General features: G+C 49.1%; 1 protein-coding gene across 1 annotated transcript in view; it reads left to right on the top strand.

Annotated features, from left to right (window-relative positions):
* The window catches only part of tbc1d31 (TBC1 domain family, member 31), a 56,233-nt gene extending 36,974 nt beyond the window's left edge, over positions 1 to 19,259 (top strand). The window contains exons 16-22 of the mRNA XM_038810321.1: positions 806 to 941; positions 1,913 to 2,005; positions 2,706 to 2,846; positions 9,627 to 9,821; positions 13,572 to 13,713; positions 16,022 to 16,147; positions 18,878 to 19,259. Coding sequence (XP_038666249.1) covers positions 806 to 941; positions 1,913 to 2,005; positions 2,706 to 2,846; positions 9,627 to 9,821; positions 13,572 to 13,713; positions 16,022 to 16,147; positions 18,878 to 19,032 — 988 coding nt within the window. The 3' untranslated portion in view covers positions 19,033 to 19,259. The remainder of the gene's footprint in view (positions 1 to 805; positions 942 to 1,912; positions 2,006 to 2,705; positions 2,847 to 9,626; positions 9,822 to 13,571; positions 13,714 to 16,021; positions 16,148 to 18,877) is intronic.
* Positions 19,260 to 21,680: the final 2,421 nt, after the last annotated feature.

The following is a 21,680-nucleotide window of genomic DNA, read 5'->3' as shown; positions in this document are numbered from 1 at the left end:
AGGGGACAGGATCGCGATCGGTGCCCACCGATCGTCGGACCGGCGTCCAAATCGGACGCACTATTTCCCCTCCGCCGCCCCGCAAGATCAAGCCGCCACATCTTGCGGAGCGGCTAAGGGGGAAGACGGCCACCGCGCATGCGCGGGTTCGTGCCGTCAGCGTCATGACATCAGCTGCGCATGCGCGGGTTGGAGCCGGCCAACCTGCGCATGTGAGGCTGACATCATTAGGCGCGCGGCCGCGTAATTCTTGGCGCGACGGCCCCGCGGCCGAGAGTTACGGAGTAGCGCTCCTAGCCCCGCAGGAGGGGAGAATAGGGGGCGAGGAGCGGCCTCCGAGGCCGTCGTGAAACTCGGCCGAGTTCACGACGGCACTCACGATTTTCCCCGGGAGCGGATAATTCCGCCCTTAAATTCTCAGCTGAGAGACAGTACCTCCACCAGAGCAGCTCTATCTCCATACTGCGCTGGGAGTGTCAGACTCAAATTTCAGCTCAAGTCCCTAAAGTGGGGCTTGGACCAACAACCTTCTGACTCAAGCGGCAAGATTGCAACACACTGAGCCATGGCTGTCACTTGACTCGGCCATTTAGCCTGTTGATATTACTAATACCCCACTGGCTTCAATAAGGATGAAATTAAGCTCTTAAATTTGTTCATTAATGAAAATAAATGGACAAATTTGTATTGATGGTAATTAACTCAAAGGTACATTTTAAATGCAATTCTGAACATTACTCTGTTGCAAATTATAGGAACCTAGGCAGCGTTTTTCCTTTATTTATATTATATTCCTTTCCTTAAGACTTGCCGCTACGAAGCGTGAATTGAAGGTAAAAGAACTTCAAGTCTTGGATGCAGCACACAGGCGCTTCCTGAAGCATCAGCAGGAACAACAGAAATCTGAATTAAGGAGGCTTGATGATGAGATCGATAGGAAGGTCCGTGTGATTACTTTTATATTTATTTCAGTTAACATTAATTTGTGTGCGAAACTTGACCTAGTGCATTTTGTTAGTCTGTCTTTATAAAGTCTTGTTTTCCAACATTATGACTATTCGCTCCATTTTCTAACTTCCAACTTTCCGAGAATTTCCAGGGTAGGGTACCATCTTGCTCTCATGCCTTTGTTGCTCAATGAGCCAGCTACGAGGAGGTATATTTTATTCCCCCACAGATTTGAATACAAATGTAAAGATTGGTTGGTCTGGCTGTTCATAGTCTGCACACAATGAATAAATCTCTGTGGTTTTACTACCAAATTCCAGCTACAAAGCCAGTTACAATTTATATTAAACTTAAAAATATTCAAAATATCATTCTTCTTTTTGTTTTTTAAATAGTTTTTCTTAAACATCTGTCTCCGGGCTACCAGGGAGGCAAAGGCCAGGACTTTGCTTCCTTCACTCCCGGATCTTCCGACACCCCAAATATCACTATCTCCAGACTCGGCTTTACCCGAGCGTCCAAGACCTTGGACATAGCCTTTGCAAAGCCCTGCCAGAATTGTTTAAGCGCCGGGCATGCCCAGAACATATGGACATGGTTTGCTGGGCTCCCTGAGCATCTCGCACACCTGTCCTCCACCCCAAAGAACGTGCTCATTCTCGCTGTCGTCATGTGTGCCCGGTGGACCACCTTAAACTGAATTAGGCTTTGCCTGGCACAAGATGAGGAGGAATTTGGAGGATATGCAGGGCATCCCAATTCCTAGCCACCTGTATACTCAGGTACCGAAAGCTCCTCTCCACCCTCTTGAGCGGGAGCTCCCCCAGTCTACAAAAATCATCCTTGTCTTCAACTCCCTCGTTGACCTCTCACCCCACTCCACCTAACCAAACTCACTGTTGTTTCTTGCGTGTTGGTGCTGGTGTTTTATTGAAGTATAAAACGTCTCGTATTTTGATTTCAGGTTGTTCTCCGAAGTAGGGAAACTGCTGCCTTAATTCAGGACATTGATGTCAGAAATATGGAACTGGAGATGCAAAAGAAGATATTTGAGCAAGTATGCAAATATTCATATTTACCATATTCTCAAATATGAGCATAGCAAAGAAGCTAAATTTTAGTCCTTCATTATTGATTTTTTTTTAAAAAAAAGCTTAATTGGTAAAAAGCTGAATGACCATTCTATGGTTACGTCCAACTGAATAATTTGTATTTTTAAAATATTTGCTCAATTCAGACCTTGCATAAGAGCACTTAATTACAGGTTTGTCAGCTCATATGTCTGTACTTACTGTAGGTTGCGTTTATCCTTGGAAGCATGTCTCACCTTAAAAAGAAGATGCCAAAAAGTGTACGCATTAAGAGTACACAATTTTTTTTTTCAATTAAGTGGCAATTTAGCGTGGCCAATCCACCTATCGTGCACATCTTTGGGTTTGTGGGGGTGAGACCCACGCAGACACGGGGAGAATGTGCCAACTCCACACGGAAAGTGACCCGGGCCGGAATCGAACCCGGGTCCTCGGTGCCATGAGGTAGCAGTGCTAATCACTGCGGCACCGTGCTGCCCCTAAATAATGTATGCATTCTTACAGTCTAAGTCACTTCTCAAATATTCAAAAGCTGATCCGTGTCCTGTGAACCGTATGGCGTGCACACACTCTGCGGTTCAGCTGCCTCTGGTTTCACTGAAACTAAAACATAAATTATAGAGATTATTAAAAAAACAATTCCATGGTATTGTAATACAATTTCAGCAACTTGCCAAGGAGCAGGCGGCCGTGACCCGGGGTGTGAAGGGACACTTGGACATCAATTGGATCAAGGCAGATGTTGAAGAACAGAAGTTTAAGAGGTTGCTGGAGATGGACCAAGTTCCCGATGTTGAGGATTATGAGGTACATTGTGTGGCGTTCCCTGTAGTAATGATGGTTTGCTATTGCCGTTCAGGCTCTTTCCCCAATTTTATTATACAGCCCTAAAGCAAATACTAAAATCAAACACATTTCTCATGATTGAGAGCTGCACCTTTGTGCATCACCTGTATCTTTCGATATGATGCTCATCTCAGGAGGCTGCCCACCAGATTCATCTGTCCTGTCCAATAGGCAGTAAAGTGCCATGTGGCAAATCGCAGTGTTTACCTGAAATAATGACATCTATCAATGCAGTATTTTACTTTGCAAAAGAATACACCATAATCAGCTTAATTTACTATGAAGTGTCCAGATGAGCAATCGTATGGGTTATGGCAGCTGTTTTGTCACTGTCTAAGGATAACTCACCCTATCGAAGAGTATGAACATGGTTACAGCCATGGCATCGCAGTCCATCAGACTGTTAATTGGTCTGGAAATCCTTCCACTACTTCACCAGTATGAGGAATGAAAAGAACAATAAAATGAAGTCAATTTTCTTTTTTTTTTTAATAATTTTTATTGAAAGAGTTTTTCCATACAGACATTTACCCCTACTAATTTTTAAATTATTTACAACACAATCCCTCTAGACAAATGTCCCTCCCTCGCCCGCCCTCTCGCGCGCACCAGTCCTCCCCCCCCCCCCCCCCCCCCAGGCAACCTTAACAAACAAGGCAGCCTACAGTTTCAGACATGAGCAGCGAGCAGACTTGCCCGCGTTACAGTCGTGCATGTCCCCCCACGACCCTTGCTGCTCCCCCCCCCCCCCCCCCCCCGGGTTGCTGCTGCCACGACCCCGAACGTCTATCTCTGATCTAAAAAGTCAAGGAAAGGTTGCCACCGCCTGGCAAATCCCTGTACCGACCCTCTCAGGGCAAATTTGATCCTTTCTAGCTGAATATAGCTAGCCATATCATTAATCCAAGTTTCAACGCTTGGAGGCCTCGCGTCCTTCCATTGAATTAATATCCTTCGTCGAGCCACTAGGGACGCAAAGGCCAGTATTCCGGCCTCCCTAGCCTCCTGTACCCCCGGTTCTACCCCGACCCCAAAGATCGCAAGCCCCCATCCTGGTTTGACCCTGGACCCCACCACCTTCGACACCGTCCTTGCCACCCCCTTCCAGAACCCTTCCAGCACCGGACATGCCCAGAACATATGCACATGGTTCGCTGGGCTTCCCAGACATCTGACACACCTGTCCTCACCCCCAAAGAACCGGCTCATCCTTGTCCCCGTCATGTGAGCTCTATGCAGCACCTTAAATTGAATGAGGCTCAGTCTCGCACACGAGGAGGAAGAGTTGACCTTCTCCAGTGCATCCGCCCACGTCCCGTCTTCTATCTGCTCTCCCAGCTCCCCTTCCCACTTGGCTTTCAGCTCCTCCCCTGATGCTGCTTCCGCCTCCTGCATTATCTTGTAGATGTCTGATATCTTCCCCCCTCCGACCCAGACCCCCGAGAGCACCCTATCACTCGCCCCCTTACTGGGGAGCAGGGGAAACCCCTCCACCTGCCGCCTAGCAAATGCCTTCACTTGTAAATATCTGAACATGTTTCCCGGGGGGAGCTCAAACTTCTCCTCCAGCCCTCCCAGGCTCGCAAACCTCCCCTCTATAAACAGGTCCTTCAGCTGCCGTATGCCCACCCTGTACCAGCTCTGAAATCCCCCGTCGATGTTCCCCGGGATGAATCTATGGTTCCCTCTTATTGGCGCCGCCAACAGACCTCCCATTTCCCCCCTATGTCGCCTCCACTGCCCCCATATCTTGAGGGTGGCCGCCACCACCGGGCTCGTGGTGTACCTCGTGGGGGGGAGCGGCCATGGTGCCGTTACTAGGGCCCCCAGGCTTGTGTTGCCACAGGACGCCCTCTCCATTCGTTTCCAAGCTGCCCCCTCCCCTTCCATCATCCACTTGCGCACCATTGACACATTTGCCGCCCAGTAGTACCCCGAGAGATTGGGCAGTGCCAGCCCTCCACTGTCCCTACTCCGCTCCAAAAAGACCCTCCTCACCCTTGGGGTGCCATGCGCCCACACGTAGCTCATGATGCTACTCGTCACCTTTTTGAAGAAGGCCCTAGGGAGGAAGATGGGCAAGCACTGAAATAAAAACAAGAACCTTGGGAGGACCGTCATTTTGATTGACTGCACCCTCCCCGCCAGCGACAACGGTACCATGTCCCACCTCTTAAATTCCTCCTCCATCTGTTCCACCAGCCTGGAAAAGTTCAACTTGTGGAGGGTCCCCCAGTTCCTTGCCACCTGCACCCCTAAGTACCTAAAGCTCTTTCCTGCTCGCTTGAAGGGGAGTCTCCCAATACCCTCTCCCTGGTCCCCCGGGTGTATCACAAAAACCTCGCTTTTGCCCAAATTTAGTTTGTACCCCGAAAAGTCCCCAAACTCTGCTAATAGTTCCATTATCTCCGGCATTCCCCCTTCTGGGTCTGCCACGTACAGCAGTAGATCATCCGCATACAGCGATACTCGATGTTCCTCCCCTCCCCTAGTCAGTCCTCTCCACCCCCCTGAACCCCTCAGTGCCATCGCCAACGGTTCAATCGCCAGTGCGAAAAGTAGGGGGGATAGGGGACATCCCTGCCTGGTCCCTCGGTGGAGCCCGAAATACTCCGACCTCCTCCCGTTTGTCACTACACTCGCCGTCGGGGCCGAGTAGAGCAACTTCACCCACTTAATAAACCCTTCCCCAAACCCAAACCGTTCCAACGTCTCCCACAGGTACTCCCACTCCACCCTATCGAAGACCTTCTCCGCGTCCACCGCTACCACTATCTCAGCCTCCCCCTCCACTGCCGGCATCATAATTACATTCAGCAATCTCCGCACGTTCGTGTTGAGCTGCCGCCCCTTCACGAACCCCGTCTGGTCCTCATGGATTACCCCTGGCACACAATCCTCTATTCTAGCTGCCAGGATCTTTGCCAGCAACTTGGCATCCACGTTCAGAAGCGAGATAGGCCTGTAGGACCCGCACTGCACGGGGTCTTTATCCCGCTTCAATATCAGGGAGATCAGAGCCTGCGACATTGTCGGGGGCAGAACCCCCCCCTCTCGCGCCTCATTAAAGGCTCGTACCAGTACCGGTCCCACCAAGTCCACATTTTTCTTATAGAATTCCACCGGGAACCCATCTGGCCCCGGCGCCTTCCCCGCTTGCATCTGACCTATTCCCTTGACTAGCTCCTCTAGCCCTATTGGCGCCCCCAGCCCTTCTACCAGCCCCTCCTGGACCCTTGGGAACCTCAATTTGTTTAGGAAGTCCTCCATTCCCCCTCTCCTTGTCGGCGGCTCAGACCGATACAACTCCTTGTAAAAATCCCTGAAGACCCCGTTCACTTCTTGCCCCTTCTGCACTACCTTCCCGCCCCTCTCCTTCACTCCCCCAATCTCCCTAGCCGCATCTCGTTTGCGAAGCTGGTGTGCCAGCATCCTGCTCGCCTTTTCCCCATATTCATAGACCGCGCCCTGTGCCCTTCTCCACTGCGTCTCTGCCTTCCTGGTGGTCAGCAGGTCGAACTTGACCTGCAGGCTGCGCCGTTCTCCCAGCAGCCCCTCCTCTGGTGCCTCCGCATATCTCCTATCCACTTCCAATAGCTCCCCCACCAGCCTCTCCCTCTCCTGCCTCTCCTTTCTTTCTCTGTGCGCCCTTATGGAGATCAGCTCTCCCCTGATCACTGCCTTCAGGGCCTCCCAGACCATCCCCACCTGCACCTCACCCGTGTCATTCAAGTCCAGATAGCTCTCAATGCTCTTCCGGACCCTTTTACACACCTCGTCGTCCGCTAACAGCCCCACATCCAGCCGCCACAGCGGGCGCTGGTCCCGCGCCTCCCCCATTTCCACATCCACCCAATGCGGTGCATGATCAGAGATCGCAATGGCCGAGTACTCAGCTTCCCGTACCCTCGGGATCAGCCCCCTGCTCAACACGAAGAAATCGATTCTGGAGTACACTCTATGGACGTGGGAGAAAAAGGAATACTCCCTCGCCCTCGGCCTACCAAACCTCCATGGGTCTACTCCTCCCATCTGCTCCATGTACCCCCTCAGCACTTCTGCCGCTGCCGGCCTCCTATTGGTCCTTGAGCTCGATCTGTCTAGCCCGGGGTCCAGCACTGTGTTAAAGTCCCCCCCCATGATCAAGCCCCCTGCCTCCAGTCCCGGAATGAGGCCCAATAGGCGCCTCATAAAACCCGCGTCATCCCAGTTCGGGGCATATAAGTTGACCATCACCACTTTCTCCCCCTGCAGCTTACCCTTCACCATCACATACCTACCCTCCTTATCCGCCACCACCTCCTCCGCCACGAACGACACCCTCTTTCCCACCAGAATCGCCACCCCCCGGTTCTTTGCGTCCAATCCAGAGTGGAACACCTGTCCCACCCACCCCCTTCTCAGGCGAACCTGGTCCACTACCTTCAAATGGGTCTCCTGTAACATTGCTACATCAGCCTTCAGTCCCTTCAGGTGTGAGAATACCCTTGATCTCTTGACCGGCCCATTCAACCCCCTCACGTTCCAAGTGATCAGCCGGGCCGCGGGACGACCCGCCCCCTTCCCCTGCCGATTAGCCATGTCCTGTTCCCTGCTCGCCCCGGGTCGACCCTCCCCTTCTGACCCGCTCCCCATGGCGATGTCCCCCTCCCCCCACCTCTCCAGTCCTCCACTTCCCGTTTCTGGTCTTTTCAGCAGCAACCCGGTGTCCCTCCCTAACCCCCCTCCCCCCCCCCCAGGCTAGGACCCCTCCTAGCCGCGATGTACCCTCCATCGTACTCCCGTAAGTCAGCTGGTTCACGGTGACCCGGCTGCTCCTGCCACACTCCGACTCCCCCCGGCTCGGGGGGGGGGGTCTCCCCCCCCTTGCCACTCCTCCCTGGCCCCGCTCCAGCGCGGGAAAGGTCGCCATTGCTAGCCACGCCCCGCACTCCTCCCCTCCCCCCTCCTCTGCCCCGCGCGCGGGAAAACAGAGGAAAGCCCGCGCTTTCGCCCTGCCACACCCCACCCCGCCATCTTCAGTTCCACCCCCGTCCCCGTCCATGCCTGTAAAAGAACCCCCCCTAGGGGCCCATATCCCCGATCTGCTCTCCTCCCCGTCCCACCTCCCCAACTTAACATTATAAATAACAGATAAATAACAAATAACAATGTACTTAACAGTCGCCCTCTACCAAACAGCATAAATAACCATAAATAACCATGAATAACCACAATAACAATAACTAAGGGAAGTTGGCAAAGAGGGAAAAAACATCAGAAGAAAAACCACAGCAAGAGTTCAAAATCCAAACAAAGAATTCAGCTGAAAGTACCCGAGCGGCTACGGCCGCCAAGTATCCCCTGGGTCTAATTCGAGTCCAGTTTCTCTTCCTGTACAAAGGCCCACGCCTCCTCTGGGGACTCAAAATAGTGGTGTTGGTTCCTGTAGGTGACCCACAAGCGCGCTGGCTGCAGCATTCCGAACCTGATCCGTTTTGCATGTAGCACCGCCTTCGTCCGGTTGTACCGGGCCCGCCGCTTTGCCACCTCCGCACTCCAGTCCTGGTAGACCCTCGCCGTCGAATTCTCCCACTTGCTGCTCCTTTCCCTCTTGGCCCACTCCAGCACACTCTCACGGTCGCTGAGTCGCTGGAACCGCACCAGCACCGCCCTCGGGGGCTCATTTGCTCTTGGCCTCCTAGCCATGACCCTGTAGGCCTCTTCCAGCTCCAGGGGCGAAGGGACGGCCCCTGCCCCCATCAGGGAGCTCAGCATTTCTGCTACATATCCCGGGAGGTCTGACCCCTCCAGGCCTTCTGCCAGGCCCAAGATCCTCAGGTTCTTCCGCCTCATTCGGGTATCCAGCTCCTCAAAACGGCTCTGCCATTTCAGGTGGAGTGCCTCGTGCACCTCCACCTTTCCCACGAGGACCGTGGCCTCCTCCTCCCTCACAGTCATCTCCTGTTGCAGCTCCCGAATCGACGCCTCTTGGGTCGCCTGGGCTCCCATCAGCCTGGTGGTCGTCGCATTCATTGACTCCAAGAGCTCCATTTTCAGCTCCGTAAAGAAGCGCAGGAGAGCGGCCTGCTGCTCCTCCGCCCATTTCCTCCATTCCTCGGGTGCGCCACCGGCCGCCATTTTGGTCTTCTTCCCCCGCTTTTTTTTGGGAGCTGCTGTTGCTTTCTTTACCACCCCACTCCGGGTACCGACCATAAAGTTGGTCTGGTTCTCTTCAGGGAGCCTTCCCCCACCGGGATTTGTCCTTACAGCGCCGTTGGGGCCCTCCAATCGGCCCGAAAACACCTTTGTAGCAGGAGCAGCCAAACGTGCGACTTAGCTGGTCATAGCCGCAACCGGAAGTCCTGAAGTCAATTTTCTATACGCCAGAGATTTTATTTTGCATAAAGCTGAGCTTTGTGTTAATAAACATTTTTAGTTAGTGGGCTAGTTGGGCATGGGGACAAAACTACATTGGAAATTCTGTTTCTCTCGTCTATCGGTATTTGAATTTCTTATGCAAGAAGCGACCAGTTTTTTAGTCTCAAGTTGGATCACTGTTGCGACAGACACTATTCTGACTCAGACTTGCTCCTGTTACAACCGCAGTTGACAGGAATTTCATGTTTTACCTGGAAAGTAATTCTTTACAAAGTATATCCTTGGGAAATGTTTTGAAAATATTTTGTACTCGGGTACTTAAAACCTACAGAGAATGTATACTCTTTCTCATTATTTTAAATTTGCTACCTTACTGACCAGAATACTGAAGGGGATCCAGCCAAAAATGATCAGCTGTCTGCCAATGTGAGTTGGCAAACGCAGATGCTGAACAAGCAAAGGATGTACAATTTGGATCAGGAAAAATGCCAAGCGGAGTTGGCACAGCTTGCCAGTGAGAACAGAGAAAGGGAGATCAGGCTGTTGCAGGCAATGGAGGAAGTTGAAGGCAAACGGGTGAGTAATGTTAAGTGTGAAAGTGGAGCATATTTGTAAAGTGGGCTTTCTATTCACCAATGCTTTAACTATAAATGTGCACGTATCCACCCCACCCCTTCAATTTAAATTGAGGATGAGAAAGGTGTTCCATTGAAAGGCACCACAAGCATGTTGAATTATCTGATGTCTTATGACATTTCAGAATGTTAGATTATATTGAGGTTAGGCAAATGACTAAGAGTTGATACTGTCTGAATCAGTCCATGAAGGTATTTATATTGTAGATGGAACTGTTACATTTATTCAGGCATCATTTTAATATAGATATTTTTATTTTGTGTTAACGATTCCAACTACATTTGTGATGCAGATGTGTATATAAAACTACAGTGAGCTGCATGATGAACATGCTAGAATTTCTATAATCATGCAGCTCGCATGCAGATCCTGACACTAGTAGCTGGTCCCCAACTCAATAGATTGTGCTTCCATGGGCTAATGTGCACTGGAAAAGTACATATCTCAATTATATTAGCAACAGAGGTGCAGGAGTAAGCCATTCAGCCCATTGAGCCTGTTCCACCATTCAATATGGCCAGGGCTGATCACCCACCTCAATGCCTTTTTCCCACACTGTCCCCACATCTCCTTAAGTCATTGGTATTTAGAAATCTATCAATCTCTACTTTGCACAGTAGCACAGCCGTTAGCATGTTGCTTCACAGCGTCAGGGATCCGGGTTCAATTCCCGGCTGGGTCACTGTCTGTGCGGAGTCTGCACGTTCTCCTGTGTCTGCGTGGGTTTCCTCCGGGTGCTCCGGTTTTCTCCTACAAGTCCCGAAAGATGTGTTGTTGGGTGATTTGGACATTCTGAATTCTCCCTTTGTGTACCCGAACAGGCGCCGGAGTGTTGCGACTAGGGCTTTTCACAGTAATTTCATTGCAATGTTAATGTAAGCCTACTTGTGACAATAAAGATTATTGATTATTATTAATGAATGAGCTTCCACAGCCCTCTGGTCTCTCCTGCCTCAGAGAATTGGTTTATTTTACATATACAAAACAAGCGGCAAGGGGTTTCGCAATGTCTGCCATTTTGCATTCATGAAATAGAAGAGGGATAAGGGAAAGAAAGGGGTTTAGGACAAAGACCATCTTAAAATAAGAATTATGGAGCGGGATTCTCCGACCCCCCCGCCAAGTCGGAGAATCGCTGGGGGGGCAGCATGAATCCCGCTCCGACACCGGCTGCCGAACTCTCCGCCGCCGGTTTTTTGGCGGGGGCGGGTATCGCACCTCGGGGGTCGTTGGCAGTTGCCCACCCCACCCCCGCGATTCTCCAGTCCCCGATGGGCCGAGTGGCCGCCCATTTTCGGCCAGTCCCGCCTGCGTGGATTAGACCAGGTCCGTAACGGTGGGACCTGGCTTTGAGGGCGGCCTGCGGAGTCCTCGGGGGCAGCGCGGGGTATCTGGCCCCGGGGAGGGTGGGCACGTTGGCCTGGCCCGCGATTGGGGCCCACCGATCTGCGGGCGGGCCTGTGCCGTTAGGGCACCCTTTCCCTCCGCACCGGCCCCTGTGGAGCTCCGTTATGGCTGGCGCGGAGAAGAAACCCCCCCCACTGCGCATGCGACAACTCACGTCAGCCGGCGGAGGACCTTCGGCGCCAGTTGGCGCGGCGCCAACTACTCCAGCTCTGGCCTAGCCTACAGAGATGCGAAGGATTTGGACATTCTGAATTCTCCCTCTGTGTACCTGAATTGCATAGAGCTAATACTGTCCATGATCTCACCCAGTGCTAGTGGTGCTTCCAAGCCCCGTTTTCTGTCCACTCCCACAACTGGCATGTCCAGTCCATCGAGGAACTGTTGCATCCCGTCTCCCCTGCTGAGGTGTACAACCCTCGGTAGAAGGCCTCTAAGGTTTTGTTGACCCTTTTCTGGGTCTGTTTCTAAAGTGCCTCTGTTGTCCCTGATTTGTGCAATTTCTCTGGTGGCAGCCTGCTTTATATTACAATGATCCTGGGGACTTCAATGTGCAGGTGGTTTGGGAAAATCAGGTTGGAAGTATATTTCAAGGAAAGAATTTGTGGAATGTCTACAAGATGTTTTTTTGGAGCAGCTTGTGGTAGGGCCTACTAGGGAACAGGCAATTCAGGATTTGGTGATGTGTAATGCGGCAGACTTGGTAAGGGAACTGGGTGCCTTTAAGACAGAGATAGATAGGTTCTTGATTAATAAGGGGATCAGGGATTATGGGGAGAAGGCAGGAGAATGGGGATGAGAAAAATATCAGCCATGATTGAATGACGGAGCAGACTCAATAAAAATATATATATATCTCCATATATTTCCTCTATCTCTGTCTTAAAGACACTCGGTGATTTGGCCTCCACAGCCTTCTGCGCCAAAGAGTTCCACAAATTCACCACCCTCTGGCTGAAGAAATTCCTCCATCTCTGTTTTAAAGGATTGCTCCTTTAGTCTGAGATTGTGTCTGGTCTAGTTTTTCCTACAAGTGGAAACATCCTCTCCACGTCCACTATACCTAGGCTTTGCAGTATCCTGTAAGTTTCAATAAGATCCCCCCTCATCCATCTAAATTCCAACGAATACAGACCCAGAATCCTCAACCGTTCCTCATACGATAAGCTTTTCATTCCAGGGATCATTCTTGCGAATCTCCTCACATCCACTATCTCCATAACTACCACTTTCAACAGACCATAGAATATCCGTTCCCGGGGACTTTTCAAGGTCCCATTCATTTCTCCAAATACAGATTTCTTGCTAAGTCCCTCTGAAGAAGAGCCATATAGACTTGAAACATTAACTCTGGGCGCGATGTAACTAACTGGGAACAAAGTCCAATAGCGAGCGCGTTTAGCCCTGTGTTTCCCAATGCTCGAAGCACCGCAAACACAACGCTAATGAACATCACTCAGGTTAGATACGGGGCCTCAGTGGGGAATACGCGGCCATGACATAATACTTGACCTAAATGATATAACTGAAATAGCCTGTTCTCTAGTCGGTTCCTCAACATTGTGCTCTAAAAGAACAACATACTCCAGAAACTCATGCGTTACAGTCTATATGCAGGTTAAAGTCATCCATGATTTCTGTATTATGCATGCTCCATGTTTGTCTAATCTCCTGATTAATACCATGGCCCACACTCCCACTATGTTTTGTATTTTATAAGCCACTCGTACCAATGTTTGCTGCCCCTTGCTGTGTCTTTGCTGCACTCCGATTCCATATCTTCCGATCTGTGATCCCCTCCTTAGTAATGTACTGATCCCATCCCTTATTATCAGCACAACACCACCTCCTTTTCCCTTTTGCCTGTCCTTCCTAAATGCCCACCCTATGGCACCAATTCTTCAGCCACATGTTCAATCGCTCAAACCTTCCTTTGCTCACTAACACGTGGCACTGGGAGTAATCCTGAGATCACTGCTCGAGGTCGTGCTTTTTAATTTCCTTCCTAACTCCCTAAAATCAGCTTTCAGGACCTCGCCCCATTCATTCCATCCCGTTCATATTGATACTTTTGTGCACATTAAATACATCAAGGGACGGGGATGGTGGAGGACAAGTGCTGCTGATGTTGGAGATCTGTCATGATCTCATTGAGTGGCAGAGTGGGATCGAAGGGCTTAATGGCCTACTCTTGTTTCGTATGCCCACCGTTTTGTGGATAGGGAGGGTATTCAATTTAACTTTGGTGTAACTCTAAAGCCTCTTTAATTTTGTTTCCTTGTGCAGTGGAATGAGGTTGTTGAAAGGCATGTTGAACTAAAAGCATCACAGCGAGAGAAGGCTGCTGCCGATACTCTGAGACCGCTATTGTTGGATGAAAGGAGTCGAGCACTGGAACGTGGTGATGATCTGTACAAAAATGTATTTGGTAAACACGCAAACCGTTTCTCAATGTTGTTAGAGACATAATTAAACAGATGACTGGTTCGTTGGAACTTGAAGGGGAAAGTTTAACGCTTCAAATGTTAAACCTTCAGCCAAGCTGGTGTAAAACCCCTTAAAGGACTGAGGAATTAAGACATGTAGTTGTGGGGGAAATCTCAAACCAGTTCAGTATTTTGGTATTTAATATTTAGATCTTTGCGAAGCATGGCAAGCTGGCTTGGCAGTCAATGCATCTGGAATGCAAAGGGAATCAGCCAAATGTGAATCCTGTGTAGTGTAAAAATCCAGCCGGAAATAAGGAAGGTTCCATTTTTGTAGCACATTTGAGCTAAAGAATTTCAGCTGGTAAACGATTCCTTTTTTAAAAATCATTTTATTGAAGGCATTTTCACTGCCTCAGGACGCCGAGGACCCGGGTTCGATCCTGGCCCCGGGTCACTGTCCGTGTGGAGTTTGCACAGTAAGAAGTCTTACAACACCAGGTTAAAGTCCAACAGGTTTGTTTCGAATCACTAGCTTTCTGAGCGCTGCTCCTTCCTCACTTGTCCTGTCGGTTTGTCTGTTTGGGCTGCAGGGGTTTGGGTTAATAACTAGAAACGGGCGGGTGTTTGTTGGGGGGTGGCTCCTTCCACGGATCGATTTCCCCTCACCCCCACATCACTCCTGTTAACTAGCCAAGCAACTAGTGGTGCCTCCCACTTGAGGCCGCCACCTGCCATCCTTCACCCGCAATTCCCCAAGAACAGTAAAACACACCACTCTGCACCCAACCACAGTAAATTCAGCAGTCCGCCCGGCGTACACACCCACATTCCCCACATTGGCATCTCCAAAGTTCAGCATCCTCACACACCTCCCAGTCCATGGTGTCTCATAAATTCACTCGCCTCCTCCGGCGTATCAAAATAGAATTCTCGATTCTCTGTGTGACACACAGACGAGCAGGATATAGCACCCCAAGCTTCACGCCTTGTAGAAGGTTGCCTTGATCTAGAACAAGCAGGCACATTGCTTGGTCAACTCTGCACCCAAGTCATGGTAAGTCCTCAACACGTTTCCTTCCCAGGTGCACTTTCTCATTTCCATCGTCCAGCTCATAATCTTCTCCTTATTGAGAAAACGAGGCAACCCCACTACCATTACCCTCGGCTGCTACCCCCACCTTCAGCCTCCTCAACGCCCTGTGTGCTCAATCCACCTCGGAGACACAGTGAAAGACCCCCTCCCCCACCAACCTCTCGAACATATTCACCATGTACTTTGTGGCCTGCATTCCTTCAATCCCTTCAGGCAACCCCACAATCCAGAGATTCTGTCTTCTGGAACGATTCTCCGGGTCCTCCACTTTCTCCCTCAGCAACTTCTGGCCCTCCGCCACGAGCATCATCTCTGCCTCCAACGAGGCCAGCCGGTCCACATGTTCCATCACCGGCTCCTCCACCTTCTGGAGCATCGAACTCTGCACCTCCAACCTCTGCTCCACTCTCTTGTCTCTGCTGCTGGAACATAGCATTCAAGAAGCCCATCAGTTGCTCAGTAGACCACTTGGTGGGCAACAACACCCCAGAGCCCTCCACCATCTTTGCCTCTGTCGCACTTCGAAAAACCTCCCGGCCAGACTGCTGCCTTATGCTCATTACACTCCTTGTCTGGTGAACTATAAACCTGCCCCACCGGAGGAGCACTTCTACCTCTCAGTTCTCATGCATCTCACACCAGCAAACAACAAAACATTGCCGCCTCGAATGGGAGCTACCAAACATGTGACCACTCTCCATGGCTGCCATCGGAAGTTGGAAATGATTCGTTTTGACAAAAGAGCAGTCAAAGCACTCGCTGAACAAAATGATAAGCTGGTCTTTCTTCATCTTCCATAAGCTTCTGAGTTTAGCGAGACTCTTCAGTGACTGAGAAAGACCAAGTAATGAACAGTAGGTAGAGGAGGAGCCCTGTCATTCTGAGAGTTTGAATCATTCCGCACCGAAGGAGGCTATTCACTCCAAAATGCATGTCCACCTGTACCCCTGGAGCCAGCAAAGCTCAGTAAAGATCTGCTGATGTCTAGAATAAGAGTTGTCCTAGTGGGACAGACAAAGGGTGGAAGAATGGGGTGGAATTAAATGACTTAAAGAAATGAATGAGAAACAAAGGGAACTCCTTTGTGTTTTTCAAAACAGGACACTGTTGGTTACTGAGCAACATTCTTGTTCCTCGTGTGAAGTTAATACAGTACTGCTACAAAACTGAATTCAGTTGAAATGGTATGAGTTTCCCTTTTTTACCTTCCTTAGAGAGTCTCCGTGACGCAAGCACTAAGTGTCCAACAAAACAAAGAAGGGATCCGTTACACGGCAGTGGAGAACAAATTCCTGGCAGTCTCTGTTTGAACAATGTGTCTTTGGACTCCTCTGTTCAATGTAAGTGTGTGTTAGAAAGTTGTTATTCTTCAGTACTGAATCTAAAGGCATGTCCAACTGACAGCACCATGGGTTGGGCAAGGACACAAGTCCCAAATCCACCCCAGCCAGGACAGGGATCAGGGATTGAACCCCGTGCTTTCGGTACAGATCAGATCCACACCAGCAGTCCAGCTCACTGAGCCTACCGCGACTGTGACCTAAGATCATCAGTGACTTGAGTTCGAATGAAAGGTCGGCGACTTGAAAGATTAACTCTTCCTCTCCCGTGGAGGCTACCTGAGCTGAATTTTTCTGGCATTTTTGATAATATTTCTGTTTTCTATCCCTTAGCTAATTTAGTATTTCTGCCTCTTTTTATTCCATGGGCTTCAGTTTTGCTAACAAGCCTAATCCGTGGCACTTATTAAATGCCTTGGCTTTCCATTGTCCCTGCTTTTCCAAGCCGCTGTTAGTTTTCCTTGGAGTATTGTGTTTTTTACCTAAAAAGCAAACCCACCATTGACAAACTGGCCTGAAATTGCCAAATTTATCCTACTCCCCTTATTTTTTTTAACAGTTGTGTAATTGAACTTTAGCCTGTTTCTTTTACTGTATGTTCCATACTCAAGTTGCATCTGGTCTCAAATTCCACCATACGCCTGCTTTCTAAAGGCATCATTTCACCTGCTGTGATCCTGTCACTCAGGATTCTTGCACAATGCTGATTCCTACAGTCACATTGAAGTGAGCATCATTGTACAGACAAATTTTCTTGAATAGACATTCGTGCCTACAGTAAGAGTACAAAGAGTAGACTGGTGCAGCACAATCGTTTTGGACAGCATGCTTGTCGTGCTCTGACTTGTGAGCATGCTGCAGTAGCACACGGTTTATGGAGCTCTTCCAAAACTCTGCTGCCCGTGTCCTAACTCACACCAAGTTCCATTCACCCGTCATCCCTGTGCTCGCTGACCTACACAAGCTCCTGGTCAAACAATGCCTCAATTTTAAAGTTCTCATTCTTTGTGTGAAATTTATTGCCCCCCACACAACGTGATGAATTTAACATATTGGGGGACAGATGGGAGAGTGACAGGTTGGGATTCCACCATCTTCTCCCTTCCTGAATAAGTCCATGGTGGGTAAGCTTGTGGGTGGCCTTTCTGCCCGCTGCTGATTATGCCCACTTAAGGGCCTCATCCTACTGCCGCTGACCATTTATAAATTAATGCGAGGGAAAGTGTTCATAGAAACTAGTGGCTTCTTGTGGACATCCAAACCCTTCATGGAAATTGGAGATGGGCAATAAAAATAATGGCCTAAATGTATTGCTCGCACCCAGGGAATCTGTTTTTAGCCTGGACTCGCCAGCAAACCCCCATTTTCTGATACTGTATACCTCGTGTTGTCAAAACGGGCTCCTTTACCTCTGCACGACAGCAACTAATTGAGGCAGTTGTTACTCTATTTTAATATATTTTATCAATTCTTTTACATGTAGAGTACACAAACATAAAAGATAATCCTCCTCTCCTTTTGCAAATGCTAAGTTTTCTAAAATTATTTTTTGTTTGATACAGACTTCCTGTTTGTTTTTTCAGATCTGGACTTGCTGCATTTAACAGCGTTTTCTAATATCCAGGCCAGCTCAAATCCTAGCATAAAGACTCTCATTTATACAGCAACCACTCCCAGGCAGCCCAAAGTGTTTTACAACCAACAAAGTACTTTGAGGTGTCCGCACTGTTTGTCTGATAAGTGTTATTGTCCTTCACTTTTTATTTTCAATTCGAAGATTAGAACCCAAAGGCTAGTAGCTGAATTGAATGGGACAAGAGAACATGGTATGACTTACAGTCCCAGAGGGAATCGGAGTTTCCATTGCCTCTTTCTTTCCCATCCATCCACCTTCCAAAAAAAAATGGTTAAATGCAGCAGAATGATCCTGCCTCCATCTGTTTTGAGAGTTGTACATTTTATCGAAGGTTCTCCTGCAAAGAAAGCCATGGCCTGAATTTTTCAGATGGCTGGATCTCTCTTCCCAACATTATCGGTGTCCCACAGCCATTTCACGCTTGAATGAGCACTAAGTGGCTGCAGGCAGGACTTCCGCTCCTTACTGGGGAGGAGGTGCTGCCCTCAGAAGCTGTCGGTCAATTTGAGTGGTCAGCAGCTCTCCAGTCCCTGCAGCAACAAGAGTTGCAGTGCACTGAGGAATTGCAGGATGTCGCCTGAGACTGTCTCCTGCCAGAGGCCAAGGTAAGTTCAAAGGGTGCCAGGGTGTGGAAGGCCTGAAAGGGCACAAAGGGAGTGATCCAGGTTCTTGTGCGAGAGTTCGTTGTGGTGGGCACCAGACCGTAAGGGGACACGGGACATGGGGGGGGGTTCCTGATGGAGGCACCCCTCCCCCTCCGTCCTGCCTGAGATCTAAGTCTGTTGATTTTCCGGCTTCCCCCATGTAAACTCGACAGCCTAAATATTGAGGGTGTCCAGGAATTGGCTGTAACTGGCCAATTATTAAGGGCCTCATTAGGGAAGGACATGCTTCCTGCCCGAAGCTTTGCCCGCCGCGGTGTAAAATTGCAGATTGGTCTGAGTGGGTGGAAACACGAGAGAATCCTGGTCTTTTAATTTCATGCTCCCTGTAACCATCCCCTCCCGAAAAACCTGCCGGCGGGGAAGTGTGAAATTCTGGCTCATCAAACTGAGTTGTTGACCCTTCTCTAATATTGTGTTTTCTCGCTCTAGTATCTTTGGACAGAGGAAGAAGTGACCTAGAAAGCAAGGAGCGTGAATTACTGACTGGAGTACGAGAACTAAGACAAAAACTCACAACGCGGGCTCGTCAAAGATATTCAACCAACTCCTCCCTGACAGACGGGGTGACATCTATTCATTATTAAATAAAGTCTGTCAAAATGCAATATTTATTATATGTTATTACTAATATATTAATATATGTTAGGTAACTTTTGGTGTGATACTTTTTGATCAGATTGATATGAAATCAAGTTTTAATTTTTGTAGTTATGTACAGTGGTTAAGATGTGCATATCATGATTCTGTTATTTTTAAAAATTGCTGCTTTTGTACAGAGTCGGCAATAAAACCGCAGGGAATTTTTAAGATCGTTGAAGTTTGCTCGTTTGTAAAGGTGCTGTGTTCTCATGCCTGTGTAATTAAAACTTTAATCCTTTCGTCCTACGCTGGAGGATTGCAGTGAGACGTGCTCGGTTGCTGCAGTTCAGGGATCAGCCGGGTGAATCATTGTTTGGGCAAGTGCGATTTACGGTAGTAGTGAATGAATTAGGCTTAGACCCCAGGACTTTACTTGCCAGCTGAACGGTGGCTCCAAAGCTGGAATCCCCAGATCCAAATGGATGTTAAATAAAGCAAATGGCGCGCTGTTATGGGTTTGTCCTTTCTATGAAAAAGCTGTGACTGCCGATCCCCACAGTACAGGACATCCCAATCAACTCCTCCACAATATGTCAACATTTGTAGTTGACTTTTGCAAGAAACTGACACTAATTTTCAAAATTAGCCTTGTCACCCAACACACTGGGCACCAACACTTAGCAGCATCTTCCATTGACTTATCTTCCTGCCTTGTACCTGACTACAAGACTGCCCTGACACATCAGGAGCTGTTAACCTTCAAACCCCCTTCCTCCACTGTCACACCCCCTGTTCTCTTTCCCCTCCCCCAAACCTTCCATGCCACTCACTCTCGAACTGAAAGTCCCACCCTTATTTACTTACCTCTTCTCTCTGGGAAAGTTAACACCGTGCCCAACAAAGGCAGATTACATCCAACCTCTTCAAGGGTTTCTTAGTAAGAAGTCTTACAACACCAGGTTAAAGTCCAACAGGTTTGTTTCAAACACGAGCTTTCGGAGCACGGCTCCTTCTCCGTGCTCCGAAAGCTCGTGTTTGAAACAAACCTGTTGGACTTTAACCTGGTGTTGTAAGACTTCTTACTGTGCTCACCCCAGTCCAACGCCGGCATCTCCACATCAAGGGTTTCTTAGGGCAGACATAGAGATGATGTTTCCACTTGAGGAGGGGGAGGGGGGTGGGGGGGGGGGGGGGGGGGGACAGAGAAACAAAACCAGTGAATCTAAAACCGGTAAATCCAACAGGGAATTTGGGCAGAACGTCTTCACCCAGAGCCTGGTGCGAATGTGGAACTCGCTAACACAGTGGAAAGTGTTTAAGGGGAAATCAGGGAGACAGGAATACAAGGACATTCTAATAAAAGTGAGATGAAGTAGATTGGGAGGAAGCTCGTGTGGAGCCTAAACACCAGCATGGAGCAGTTGGGCCAAATGACTGTTTCTGTGCAGTTAATACTTTGTCATAAGTTCCTGCAGATCCATTTCAGCAGTGAGGGGAGGGAGGAAGGTGATTCTGAAGATGAGGTAGATCTGGGGCTTTCACCACCTCCAACCCCCTCACCCCCAACAAAGACGAGGAGAATGACAAACCCATGACCTAATACCCCTTAATATACCTGATTATTTGTCTGAAGCAGCCCGGGCCATTTTGCAATGTTAATGTGTTAATGATGCAAAGCTAGGGCGGTACGGTGACGCAGTGGTTAGCACTGCTGCCTCACGGCGGTAAGGACGCAGGTTCGATCCCGGCCCCGGGTCACTGTTCGTGTCTTTGTGGGTCTCAGCCCCACAACCCAAAGATGTGCAGAGTAGGTGTATAGGTGTATTGACCACACTAAATTGCCCCTTAATTGGGGGAAGAAAAAGAATTGTAAGCTTTAAAAAGAAACACAAAAAAAATGAATGATGCAGAGCTATGTAAATACACGAGACATTGTGTGTCAAGGCGATGTGGCACCATGTTAAATCTCTGCTTGCACAAAAATAATGGGCTCCATTATTAGGGAGGGCATTTGAATTCCGGCCGAACTTTATGGCAAACTTTAAGCATTCACCATCGTTAATCATCTGAAACCAGCCCCAAGTACAAATCCTGAAGCTTTAAGTGCTCTGATGAGACTGTGTGTCACCAAAATCAGGGCAAACCTCAACATTCCCCACTCCCACATCCCCATTTGAATCCTGTCCATCAGCTGCAGCTCACTGGGCAGAACTGTCCCCTCCGAATCAGATGGTTGGGAGTTCAAGTCCCATCCAAGGACGTGAGCACAAAAGATCAAGGCTACCACTCCAGTACAGAACGTGAGGAGTGTTGCACCGTCCAAGGTGTCATTTTCTGGATCAGGTGTTAAAGCAAAGGCCCAGCTGCCCCCTCAAGTTTTTTTTTTAAAAAACATGCACTATTTTGAAGAAGAACAAAGTTATCCTGGTGTTCTGGCCACTATTAACCAATCCCTCATTTGACATCACAAAAACAGATCAACTGGTGATAATGATGTGGCTTGTGGGAGCTTGCTGTGTGCAAATTGGCTGCTTTGTTTCTGAACATCATTGGCTGTGAAGCACTTTGGGATGTCCTATCTCATAAAGTGCACAGAATGAATGAACAAGATGTTGGCCGGAATTCTCCTCTTCCCGCTGGCAGTGCCACCTGG

The sequence above is a fragment of the Scyliorhinus canicula genome, chromosome 10 (assembly GCF_902713615.1).
Source record: "Scyliorhinus canicula chromosome 10, sScyCan1.1, whole genome shotgun sequence".
NCBI lineage: Eukaryota > Metazoa > Chordata > Chondrichthyes > Carcharhiniformes > Scyliorhinidae > Scyliorhinus > Scyliorhinus canicula.
This window is presented reverse-complemented; position numbering and strand designations above follow the sequence as displayed.